General features: G+C 43.3%; 1 protein-coding gene across 9 annotated transcripts in view; it reads left to right on the top strand.

The window, feature by feature from the left end:
* lrrfip2 (leucine rich repeat (in FLII) interacting protein 2) overlaps positions 1–13651 on the top strand; it is a 76243-nt gene that overhangs the window by 33287 nt on the left and 29305 nt on the right. The window contains exons 7-10 of one of the 9 annotated variants that reach the window (XM_078397915.1): positions 4504–4560; positions 6380–6433; positions 7550–7612; positions 8974–9087. The exons of the other annotated variants lie outside the window; for them this stretch is intronic. Of the exons in view, the coding sequence (XP_078254041.1) occupies positions 4504–4560; positions 6380–6433; positions 7550–7612; positions 8974–9087 (288 nt within the window). The remainder of the gene's footprint in view (positions 1–4503; positions 4561–6379; positions 6434–7549; positions 7613–8973; positions 9088–13651) is intronic. 9 annotated transcript variants of the gene reach the window in all.

Raw genomic sequence — 13651 nt, forward strand, 5'->3', positions numbered from 1 at the left:
AATTATGTCATGCGTACCATATGTCTTCTTTATCACTCTATCTGTTTGTGTTGCCATTTTCAGGGAGCTGTGATTTTTGACCCCAAGAACCCTCTGCCCATCAATGCCCATTAACTGTCCAGTTCGCCCATGTCTCCCCTTACACCCCTTCCCCTGCACCTCCTTATAGCGGACAAACCTTCTGACGCCACTTCCAGCCCCAGCGTCCGACGCCATCCCGGCTTGCACCAGCGAGCCCTTCTTCACCTACTGCATGGTCCTGTTGAAACAGTTGTTGCGGCTGACGTTGTCGCCTACTGGGGACAGTGTTTTCTTCAGGCCGCTGCCAACCGGATGTGCTCAGTCACAGTGGGGCTCACTCCCTCCCACCAGCTGCTGCTGCTTCCTGTTGGCCCATCACTTTGTCCCCTACCTGCTGCCTCCTCCTCCTTTTCCCGTCAGTTTGTCCAGTTGGCCTCTCCCCACAGCCGCCGCCTCCTCTTCCCCTGGAGACACCGACATACTCCACCTTGGAAGATGTTGGTGACTGTGGGAGAGGAGGAGGAGGCGGAGGGTGAGGGAGAGGCCGAGTGGACAAAGCGACGGGAGAAGGCGACAGTGGAGGGGAACCCAAGCCGAGTGGACAGAGCAACACTGGGAAGAGGTGGAGCGGGACGGGGACAAAGCGACGGGCCGACAGGAAGAGGCAGCAGAAGGTGGATGGGTAGAGAGCCCTATGGTGACCGAACACATCCCGTTGTTGGTGGTTGTAACCAAAAGAAACTTAACCAAAATACTTTTCTTTTGTGTTAAATTTGTGGAAAAGTGGCTTTGCTACTATGCAATCCGAATCTCTCTCACCCCTAATCTTTCTCCCATTGACACGATGTTTATATAATGTATTTTCTATAACACAAGTTTGGACAGATACATGAATAGGAAGGGTTTAGAGGGCTCTGGCCTGAAGGCAGGCAAATGGGACTAGCCCAGGATGCCAAAGGAAAGAGGTGGCAGTGGTCAAGTAGGGAGTGTACAAAGCCACAGCAAGAAGCTGTAGCAGGTGAGAGAACAGGGAGCCCCACGGTGACAGAGTGTGTCTTATCGGTGGCAGCGGCCTGAAAAAAGCACTGTCTCCAGGGGCTACAATGTGAGCTGCAACAACAACTGTGTCATTGGACCGTGTGGTGGGTGGAGGGCTCACTGGTGCACCTTGCAAGTCGGTGTGGGGTCAGAAGCTGGAACTCTAAACGGTTGGAGAGATGGCGTTAGCCATGGGTGGCGTGGGCAGGTCGATCTGTTATATCTGAAATCCTTTATAAAGGTGTCTGTTAAAACGAGGGTTTACAGAACTGTTCTTGCTGTCTTCCATCTCAAGGACAACATAAAAATAAAAGGGAAGAAGTATAACATAGCAAAGAAGAATGGGAAGCCATTACAGAGGCATGAGGCAGGAGCTGGCCAAAATTGACTGGAAGGAGGCCCTAGCAGGGAAGACGGTAGAACAGCAATGGCAGGTATTCCTGGGAATAATGCAGAGGTTGCAGGATCAATTTATTCCAAAGAGGTGGAAAGACTCTAAGAGGAGTAAGAGACACCTGTGGCTGACAAGGGAAGTCAGGGACAGCATAAAAATTAAGGAGAGGAAGTATAACATAGCAAAGAAGAGTGGGAAGACAGAGGATTGGGACTCTTTTAAAGAGCAACAAAAGTTAACTAAAAAGGCAATACGGGGAGAAAAGATGAGGTACGAGGGTAAACTAGCCAATAATATAAAGGAGGATAGTAAAAGCTTTTTTAGGTATGTGAAGAGGAAAAAAATAGTCAAGGCAAATGTGGGTCCCTTGAAGACAGAAGCAGGGGAATTTATTATGGGGAACAAGGAAATGGCAGAAGAGTTGAACCGGTACTTTGGATCTGTCTTCACTGAGGAGGATACAAACAATCTCCCAGATGTTCTAGTGGCCAGAGATCCTAGGGTGACAGAGGAACTGGAGGAAATCCACATTAGGCAGGAAAAAGTTTTGGGTAGACTAATGGAACTCAAGGCTGATAAATCCCCAGGGTCTGATGGTCTGCATCCCAAGGTTCTATAGATTCCGGGTCAGTTCCTGTGGATTGGAGGGTAGCTAATGTTATCCCACTTTTCAAGAAAGGAGGGAGAGAGAAAACGGGAAATTATAGACCAGTTAGTCTGACATCAGTGGTGGGGAAGATGCTAGAGTCAATTATAAAAGACGAAATTGCGGAGCATTTGGATCGCAGTAACAGGATCGTTCCGAGTCAGCATGGATTTACGAAGGGGAAATCGTGCTTGACTAATCTACTGGAATTTTTTGAGGATGTAACTAGGAAAATTGACAAGGGAGAGCCGGTGGATGTGGTGTACCTCGACTTTCAGAAAGCCTTCGATAAGGTTCCACATAAGAGATTGGTGGGCAAAATTAGAGCACATGGTATTGGAGGTAGGGTACTGACATGGATAGAAAGTTGGTTGACAGACAGAAAGCAAAGAGTGGGGATAAATGGGTCCCTTTCAGAATGGCAGGCAGTGACTAGTGGGGTACTGCAAGGCTCGGTGTTGGGACCGCAGCTATTTACAATATACATCAATGACTTGGATGAAGGGATTAAAAGCACCATTAGCAAATTTGCTGATGATACAAAGCTAGGTGGCAGTGTGAACTGTGAGGAAGATGCTATGAGGTTGCAGGGTGACTTGGACAGGTTGTGTGAGTGGGCGGATGCATGGCAGATGCAGTTTAATGTGGATAAGTGTGAGGTTATCCACTTTGGTGGTAAGAATAGGAAGGCAGATTATTATTTGAATGGTGTCAAGTTAGGAAAAGGGGACGTACAACGTGATCTGGGTGTCTTAGTGCATCAGTCACTGAAAGGAAGCATGCAGGTACAGCAGGCAGTGAAGAAAGCCAATGGAATGTTGGCATTCATAACAAGAGGAGTTGAGTATAGGAGCAAAGAGGTCCTTCTGCAGTTGTACAGGGCCCTAGTGAGACCGCACCTGGAGTACTGTGTGCAGTTTTGGTCGAAACTTATAAGATTATTAAGGGGTTGGACATGTTAGAGGCAGGAAACATGTTCCCAATGTTGGGGGAGTCCAGAACCAGGGGCCACAGTTTAAGAATAAGGGGTAGGCCATTTAGAACAGAGATGAGGAAAAACTTTTTTAGTCAGAGAGTTGTGAATCTGTGGAATTCTCTGCCTCAGAGGGCAGTGGAGGCCAATTCTCTGAATACATTCAAGAGAGAGCTAGATAGAGCTCTTAAGGATAGCGGAGCCAGGGGGTATGGGGAGAAAGCAGGAACGGGGTACTGATTAAGAATGATCAGCCATGATCACATTGAATGGCGGTGCTGGCTCGAAGGGCCGAATGGCCTACTCCTGCACCTATTGTCTATTGTCTATTGTCACACATCCCCAGTCACCAAGCATAAATTTCCTCTGTTATCCTTTCGCTTTTACTCTTAATATTCCAAGAGAATCCCTTAAGATTTTACTTTACCTTGCCTGTTAGCTCCATTTCATTTCCTCTTTTTGCCCTTCTGATTGGTTTTTGAGAGTTGTCCAACCAATCTTGTACTCTGACAGGGATTTGCATTATCCTGGCTGCCCATATCTGACATATGCCTCCTTTATTCTGAGCAGCGTCTTAACATGTCTCATCAACCAGGGTTCACAAGCTTGCCGGCCTTGTTCGTCACCTTAACAGGAACGTGCTTGCTGTACCTGTCCTCTTGCTGTCTGGCATTTTCCCAGCCATCCCCTTGCCTGCAGACCGATTCCCCCAATCCACCTCTGCAAACACCCGCCTAATGCTTCTGAAATTGGCTACGAACCAGTTGGTGGAGTCCTTCAAAAGGTTCCAAGGTCAAACCACATCATGGACTTGGGATATGAAGTCTTTTGTTAATGATGCATAATCTAGGTTAGCATTTCGCTACATGCTATATTGTTCAATATACTTTTTCAGATGAGATATTAAAATCAATTTGATTAGTTACAGATAATGTCATGTCATGTAACTAATCTGATGCCTCTAATAATTAAGCACTTCTCTGTACTGCAACAGAGCCACAGCCCAGGTAACTGCCGACAGCCCTGGAGAAAAATGTCAACTGCAACATTCTGACTCGGGGCTAAGGCAACTGCTGACCACACCTCTTGGCTGTTGGAGCCTGAAAGCAACTCCAACTTAACTAACTGCAATTAAGTCAGTTTTTTAGGGCCTTTGATTATGTAAACTGACTTTAGTAAACCCATGCTCATTTACAGAGGACAAAATGAACCTGATGGGAAACTGACTTAAATGGTGCAATGAAACGGAATGTGTAAACAAGGTTCTGCTGTTAATTGACTTTTTATCAGAATATGAACAGGTCTGAAGCGTTTTTGGAATGTTTGGTGAGGCATTTGGCTCATTTAAAGTTATGCCATCAGTTTGGCTGCTTCCAAGTTGAAGCATATTTCTCTGATAGCTAAATATTTGCCCGTAATCTATATTTGTAGGCATCATTGAATGATGAGGGACTTCACAGTCGTGATTGGAGATATAATTCAAGAACTGTAAGTTTCCTGTATTGAGTGCATGACACTTTTAAAGGAAACTAGCGAAGAGGGCCCGTTGGGCCCATTCCCACACCCCCCATTCTCTCCTCCCCCAACCCCAATCTTACTCTCCCCACACCCCCCCTTTCCCCCGACCTCCCCTTTTCCCAGTACCCCTATTTCCCCCACCACCAAGCCCCCTCCGGACGACCCCTGTTGTCCCCCTCCCCAGTCCACATTCTCAGACCCCGCCACCATTCTCTCTTCCCCAGACACACTCTTACTCTCCCCCACCCCCCCCTTTCCCCAGCACACCCCTTTCCCCTACTCTCTCTTGCCCCCAGCACCAACAGGTCCGGGGGGGGGGGGGGGGGGGGAGCGCATCAGTGAGAGGTCCGGGGGGGGGGGGGGGGGGGGGAGCGCATTAGTGAAAGGTCCGGGGGGGTTGGGTGGCGGGGATGCGCATCAGTGAAAGGTCCGGGGGGGGGGGGGGGGGATAGCGGGGAGATGGTCTCCCGGGTGTGGGAGAGAGGAGAGAAGCAAAGGGAGAGATGAGAGGGGAGCCCATAAGTACAGACGCACCACGCTGAAAGCCTTCAATAAATCAGTAGGAGGGGGGTTGCTAGAGCTCTTCTCACATGGGCATTTTGACGTCACACGCTGAAGGCCAATGAAAAAACGGCTGAATCTTTTAAAAAAAAAACTAAAACCTCTGTAACTTAAAAAGCACACGTCCGAATTAAATAAAAACATCATTTTCGGCAAGCGTCCAGCGGTGTGATTACGCGGTGCAAAAATTGTGGCGCTACGGTTTACCGTTTTGCCGTAATCAGCCGAATCAGTGAAATATATATACAAGTGAGGAGATGCCGCGCATGCGTACTGAGCACAGCCGCACCACAGCGCCCCCCTGAAAGCCTTCAATAAATCAGGGGGGGCAGCGCTTTAAAACCTCTGTAACTTAAAAAATATGCGACCGAATTAAATAAAGAAAATCATTTTCCAGCAGCGATCCGCGTGGTGATTAAGGCGGTGCAAAAATCGTGGCGCTACGGTTCACCGTTTTGCCGAAATCAGCCGAAATCAGTGAAATATATATACAAACATATATATTCACAAGATCTGACTTTTAATAAGATAGACTAGAAAAGAGGGCCCGTTGGGCCCGTCCCCACACCCCCCATTCTCTCCTCCCCCAGCCCCACTCTTACTCTCCAAGTGTGCCCGTTGGGCCCGTCCTCCTGATCTGTGTATGTCAAGTGACCACTATAGCCTTCTTTTTTTTTTTTTTTTCCTAATCAGATGTCTTTTTTTTTTTCCTAATCAGATGTGCAGCACTTTGGTCAACGTGGGTTGTTTTTAAATGTGCTATACAAATAAAACTGACTTGACTTGACTTGCAATAACAAAAAAGACTTCTTGGAAGCTTTTCGAAACAATGTAGCCGTCACAAGCTGAAAACTAAATCCTTGCTGAAAACTAAATCCTTTTCTGGAAACTTTTGGAAACAAATGTAGCCCCTTCAAGAAAAGGGTTAGAAATGAAAATTTAAACTTTAATATCTCTCTAGCTTTAAAAAGGTAGCTTCAATTTGAACGAAAGTACTTACAATAGTTGCCCAGGTTAATGGTGAATAACAAAAATCGTAGCGCTTTGGTGTACCGTCTTGGAGGAGTAGGGTTTGTAAGTTAAACTTCGGAATCTTCCGTACATACACACATACATCCATACATACGAACGCAGAGTTTTAGTATTATATAGATATAGATAGAAGATAGATAGATAGATAACTTACTAAACAGTGGCGTAATTTTTTTAATTCTGGCTTTTTCCACAGCCAACTGGAAGCAGCTTTGCTTCCCAAGCAAGCTCAATGTACAATAGCCCATGGGTAAGAATAGTGCCTAAGCATGTTGAATCATTTCCAATTTATGCATGGTTATTGATTAAAAGTGTAACAAAAAAGAATAAGGTGTTGCATCTTAAATATAAATCCATAAATAGATAGTGAATGGTAAAAATTACACTCTTGGAAAATACTTGATTGAGTTGAGCTGTGTAAGGTTTTGAGAACATACAGTAAATAGTAGGAGCAGAAAGAATCCATTGAGTAAACTTTGCCATTCAATAGGATCATGGCAGATCCACTACTTTGCTTTCACGCTCAATACTGATCTCACTTAATACCTTTCAGAATTCAAGGTCTAGTGTTCCAATTTCAACAGCCACCTGAGATCTCATTGAGTCTTCCAAGAATGCAAATGTACTGATAGAAAATGCTGGAGTAGCTCAGAGGGTCAGGCGGCATCTCTGGAGAACAGGGATGGGTAATGTTTTGGGTCGGGACCCTTTTTGAGACCCCCTTCCTATTTTCCATGTTCTCCAGAGATGCTGCCTGACCCACTGAATTACTCCAGAATTTTGTCTCATTTTGTAAACTAGCATCTATAGTTCCTTGTTTATGCTTTATGCAAATGTGCTGCATAAGTCATCAAATAACTTCTTGATATCACATCTTTTATTATAGATGGCAGCTTTGTTTCAACCACCATTGTCAATCTCTTCCCTTCTGCCTTAAATAGTGGGGTCACGTTTGCTATTGAAGTGAAAGTGAACGAGTAGAGGATCAGGCTGAATGTCCTACTCTTGCTTCCATTTCTTTTGTTGGTTCTCCAATATTTTTGGGAGAGATGTTTGTCTTCTGTCTGGGCAGACCATTATTTAGTTTCATTCCTCTGCTATTTCCTTACTGTCCATGATCAACTATGCTAGTTCCATCTTTAAGAGACCCAAATGTAGTGCTTTCCATTGGAATTAAATGTCTTCTAGAACTGCATTTTAAAGACTTTTATTTCATTTGCATGATCGTGTGGAAAATTTGTTTTTTTTAATGAAAAAGACCTGTTAAGATGTTTTTTGAAACAGGACCAGAATCTTACTGTTTAATGAATTGACATTACTGTCATCAAGACTGGTTTTATATTTTGTTTACCTAAATCGTTTGTAGAATTCAGATGATGAAACATTGAGCACCATGTCCCAAGATAGCCAAGAGCATTGTGACAATGTGGTGAGCTCTTTTCATGCATGTGGAAGTGCATTCTATGGTTTGAGCTTGTGGTTATAAATGGTTATGTTTCATTTTTATAAACAACATGGCTGGTAAGAATTGTTGCATTAGCCAAAGTAATGGTGCATGAAGTCTGTTGGTGCTTTTAAGATGGCAATTCATTTTAATCTCTTGTTACAGAGTGTATATAATAGAAATGCGAAAAGACCAAAAATGCTTTTCAGTGACTATAAAGAGATCAGGCAGTTTCAATTTTGTGTAAAACTCTTTAAAAATTTGAACTGTAAAATATAGGCAAACCTTATAGTAGAAAAATAGAAATGGTTTATAGTTCTATGTTATTCGACTTTCACGTCCTACACACTAGGGGCAATTTACATAAGCCAATTAACCTACAAACCTGCATGTCTTTGGAATGTGTGAGGAAACCGGAGCACCCAGAGAAAACCCATGCGGTCACTGGGAGAACGTCCAAACACCGTACAGAGAGCATTCGTAGTCAGGGTTGAACCTGGTTCTATGGTGCTGTAAAAGCAGCAGCCCTACAACTGTTCTACTGTGCCGTCCCAAATTTTAATACATTTTCTCTTGGGATCTGTAGTGAACATCTTGGATAATTATGTAGTCCCTTTCATAATCTCTAACTAATGTATTTTTTTAAAGGCATGAAGTTTTCTTTTTTTTTTTTAACTATTCACAATAATAATAAGGTTCCACAAACAGTTCATCGGCAGTTAAACGGGTAATAATATTTTTTATTGGTAGCATGGTATTTTTGTATTCATCTGAGGAAAATATAATTATTGAAAAAATAGTAAGTTAGAAATACGTTTGCATGTGAAAAATGGATGTATGTGTATGCCAACAAATAACTGAGTGCGGACTACAGTGTGATTGCATGCCATTTCATTAAGTATCCAGCAGTCGCCCAGGGTGCACATCTGAAATAGGCTTATGGCATCTGAGTGTAGCATGTGCCAGAGGGCAGAGCATCCAACTTCATCACAAGTGGGATGTGCAAGTTTTGCTTATTGCTGGGTGCACATATTAAAGGTACATTTTGCATCACACTGAGCTGTCAATCGACTAACTGGAGGCAAAACGATACATTGCTCAGAAAATTGCTGAACACGCAGACATTTTTCTTTAAAAAATAGATTTTCTGTAATCGTATGGTATTTAGTGTAAATAAATGCAAACAGTCCAGAGATCTTGAGACAAAAGCAAACATTACTCTGGTATCCAAACATTATTTCCACACTTAATATTATCAGGAATCTGAGAAATATTTCACCTTGATGACTTTTGTGTTGTTTCATATCCTCTGTTATTTATTCTTTACTTTTCCTCTTCTTCTGCAGTCACCTGATTTTTCTGATCAGAGTGGATCAACAGCTGCCTATTTTAGTCGTTCAAGCCGCAGGGGAAGTGTGATCTCCGACTTTGATGATCTTACTGTCCCAGATCTTTCTAGTGTGAGTGAGCACATCTGTGATGTGCGGTTTGGAGCTGATTATTAGAAGCCCAGTCCCTGTGTAATATCGTCATTTACATGCATTGAGCGTAGAACAGTACAGCACAGGAATGGGCCCTTCTGCCCACAACGCTTGTGCCGAACATGATGTCAAGTTAAACTGATCCTATCTGCCTGTACGTGATCCGTATCCTTCTATTCCCCACAATTCCATGTGCATATCCAAAAGCCTCTTAAACACCACTATCGTATCTGCTTCCACCACCACCCCTGGCAGTGCATTCCAGGCCCCCACCACTCATGTGTCTTGCCCCACACATCTACATTAAACTTTACATTCTCACCCGATAGCGATGTCCTGTAGTGTTGGACGTTTCCATCCTGGGAAAAAGGTTCTAACTGTCTATCCTACCTGAGTCTCTCATAATTTTATTTATTTCTATCACGTCTCCACTCAATCTCCAATGATCCAGAGAAAACAATCTTAAGTCTATGCAACCTCCCCCCTTAGCTGAAACGCCTAATCCAGGCACCAGTCCGGTAAACCTCCTCTGCACTCTCTCTAAAGCCTCCACATATTTCCTGTATTGGGGCGACCAGAACTGCATGCATTACTCCAAATGCGGCACAACCAAAGTCCTATAGATCTGCATCATGACTTCCGGACTCTTGGATTCAATGCCCTAAGCGATGAAGGCAAACATACCATGGTTAACCAGCCATTCACAGACTTGTGTTTTGTGACTAAGCAGTTTATATTATAGATACATATTTGGATGTTACTCAGTGTTCTCTGAAGTATTGACCTTCTGTTTTGTTTTTGAGTAAAATTATGACGAGGTTATCATTTTAAAACTATGCTTGTGCATATTAATTCAAACCAAGCATAAGTAAGCATAATATTTTGTTAAAAACTTTACTTTAAACAATACTTTGGAAGAAAACTAGACTGCATACTCGTGGCCATATTCTCACTTACATTGTGGCCAATATTGAAATTTTGCACTCATTGTCATTGTCATGTATGCTATGTGATTTTGTATGTTTTCCTGCACCATTTGATCTTTATAATTCTCTCAGGTTTTTGACTCTGGCAACACTTTGAATATGTTGTGTTTGGTCTTATATGAGTCACTACAGTTATTTTCCTTCATATTCGGCACAATCATTACCATATATATTTACTTGCTTATGGCGTGGGTAACAAGTTCAGTTGTTGTTCAACTTTAAGGTAAGCATGTTCTGGAAATATACAACCCACTCTGAGTCCACTCTGAGCCAGTGATAGGGCCTGGTGTACCTGTCACTCCACTCAGTCATTAGACTTATTTTATCATAGGAAGGAAGCTCATTTATTTGAATAGATATTTTTGATCTGGAGGCTGCAAAGGCAAACAATCCTCATAATTTTTATTTCTCTGACATAATTTTCTCTGATTATTAGAAGCATTTAATGATTGTTAAAGTGCGGAGAGTTAGAAAGCTGAGACTGGCTGCCGCCCATCCTCTCAAAGAATGTCAGTGTGATCGCAGGTTGAATGGGTAATGGCAGAATATGCAAAATGAGCCTCATTTGCTGCTGAAACTTTGCTTCCTGAAGATTGGAAGACCAATATGAATGGGCCCATGCATCCTTACGAGAGCACTGAAAAATGAATTGAGGAATGTGGAGGATAGGGAGATATTTAAATCAAGAGGGCAAAGAGGAGCCACAAAATATCATTGGTAGTTAAGATAAATGTAAATCTCTTGTAATTTTTTAAGTATATAAAGAGCAAGTGGTTAACTAGGAAATAAATAGGGCCATTATTGACCGACAGGGCAATGTGTGCCTGGAGCCAGAAGGCGTGAGCAATGTCTTAAATTAATGAAGGAGACATCGCTTTCTCCTTTATGAAGTACGGCTCTGTGGTGGAGATCAATTGGGATGATGGGATTCTGGAGCACATTTAAGATTAAAAGATTGGGTGTATTAGATGTCTTCGCAAGCATAAAGGCAGATAATTTCCCAACACCCGATGAGATGCATCGCAGGCTACTATGGGAGTCAGGGCAGTGGATAGAAGGGCCCTGGTGGAGATATTTCAAACTTCACTGGCCCAAGATGAAATGTCAGATGACTAGGGGATATCAAAAGTGTTAACTCACATCATTTAAGTAGTGTTTGGATGAGAACTTGAATTGCAAAGGCATAACAAGCTGCAGACCCGCAGACCCTGATAAAAGGGATTATAATAGTTCGGTTAGCATGGGCATGATCGGCTGAAAGATTTGTTTCTATGCTGTATGATCCAATTACTCTATTGCACCTCAGTTGATTACTCATACTGAACATACACCGATGAGCCAAAACATTATGATCACTGATAGGTGAAGTGAATAACATTGATTATCTTGTTACAATGGCACCTGTCAAGAGGTAGGATATATTGGGCAGCAAGTGAACAGTCAGTTCTTGAAGTTGATGTGTTGGATGCAGGAGAAATGGGCAGCAGTAAAGACCTGAGCAACTTTGACAAGGGCCCAATTGTTATGGCCAGACAACTGGGTCAGAGCATCTCTGAAACGGCAAGACTTGTGGCGTGCTCCCAGTCAGCAGTGGTAAGTACCTACCGACAGTGGTCCGAGGAGGGACAAACCACAAACTGGCGACAGGGTGTTGGGCACCTAAGGCTCATTGATGCGCGAGGCCAGTGATGGCATCACGATGGACTGTGGGAAGACGACAAGCCGGTGGAGGGAGTGTGATGCTCTGGGCAATGTTCTGCTGGGAAACCCTGGGTCCGGCCATTCATGTGGACATCAATTTGACACGTGTCACCTACCTAAACATCATTGCAGACCAGGTACACCCCCTCATGGCAATGGTATTCCCTGATGGCAGTGGCCTCTTTCAGCAGGATAATGCGCCCTGCCACACTGCACACATTTTTCGGGAATGGTTTGAGGAACATAATGAAGTGTTCACGGTGTTGCCCTGGCCTCCAAATTCTCCAGATCTCAGTCCGATTGAGCATCTGTGGGATGTGCTGGATCGACAAGTCCGATCCACGGCGGCTCCACCTCGCAACTTGCAGGACTTGAAAGATCTGCTGCTAATGTTTTGGTATCAGATACCACAGGACACTTTCAGGGGTCTTGTAGAGTTCATGCCTCAGCGGGTCGGCGCTGTTTTGCTGGCACACGGAGGACCAACAGCATATTAGGCAGATGGTCATAATGTTTTTAGCTGATCGGTGTAAAAAAACACCACCAGCACCAAGGTCTTATTTAAAGTCCATCTCATCCTAACTTGGAAGTACATCTACGTACCTTCATCCTCATTAGGTCTGAATCCCGAAGAACCCTACCTAACAGCACAGACAGCTGTAGAGTTGCCAAGTTATTATCTTCTCAATTTTGTTGGGCTTGAAAACATTTTTCCATTCTGTTTCTGACTGTATTAAATAAATCATACTCTAAGGGTTTTGTTGACAGTTCATTAGTGCCAAGAAATGCTTAGTTTCTTGGTCTACCATCTTGTGTGTAAGATATACATCATTACAATGCTTCACATTCATGATATTTTAATTATTTAACATATACTTAATTTTTATATACTTGAGCCTTATGAGTGGACCTTGAACTTCCTATCTTCCAACATTGTTGTAAAGCCTACTGAATTGAATTGAATAAATTTTATTAGCCAAGTATGTATACATACAAGGAATTTGCCTTAGTGCTTTGCTCGCAAGAAACAAGACAATATACAGTCGACAATTAAAAATAAAACATTATCATTTAAACATGTGAAGAATGAAATAAAATACCAGAGCAACAGACTTTTGGCTGGTGAGTAAAGCTTCTGCTCGTGGAAAGAAGCTGTTTCTATGTTCAGCTGTGGCGGGCGGCTTTAACTGGAGTCACCTTCCGGAGGGAAGTGCTTGAAAGAATTTGTGGCCAGGGTGAGAGGGGTCAGAGATAATCTTACCCACTCGCTTACTGGCCCTTGCAGTGTACAGTTCGTTGATGGGGGGGGGGAGGTTGCAGCCAACAACCTTCGCTCGGCTGATCGAACAATGCGCTGCAGCCTCTGGATGTCACGCTTGGTGGCTGAACCAAACCAGACTATGATGGAGAAGGCGAGGGCAGACTGATGGCAGTATAAAACTGGCCCACCATCATTGCCTGTGGCAGATTGTGTTTTCTCGGCTGCCGCAGGAAGTACATCCTCTGTTGGGCCTTTTTGGCTGTGGAGTCGATGGTTGAAACCAAATGCATACAATGCGATATTCCTAGTGAATGTCTAGGTTATCTTGCAGTAGAGATCTAACATTTTTTGTTGTTAAATTATAAAGTTTTATGATGTAGATTATGAGATACTCAGACAGATTAAAAATGTAAGGAAATTTACCTTTTCTATTCCAGTGTTCATGAGGAAAAATTAGATTTTTGAAATTAGTGAAATAATGAAGCTGTTCTTGCTGATTACTTAGTTTGGTCCTATTGGTGTAATGTCCCTTTTTGAGTAATCATTTTTTCTATCAAGCCACATATGCACAACCAGCATCTGCTGCTAACTGAAT

This window comes from Rhinoraja longicauda, chromosome 4, assembly GCF_053455715.1.
Source record: "Rhinoraja longicauda isolate Sanriku21f chromosome 4, sRhiLon1.1, whole genome shotgun sequence".
Classification (NCBI taxonomy): Eukaryota; Metazoa; Chordata; class Chondrichthyes; order Rajiformes; family Arhynchobatidae; genus Rhinoraja; species Rhinoraja longicauda.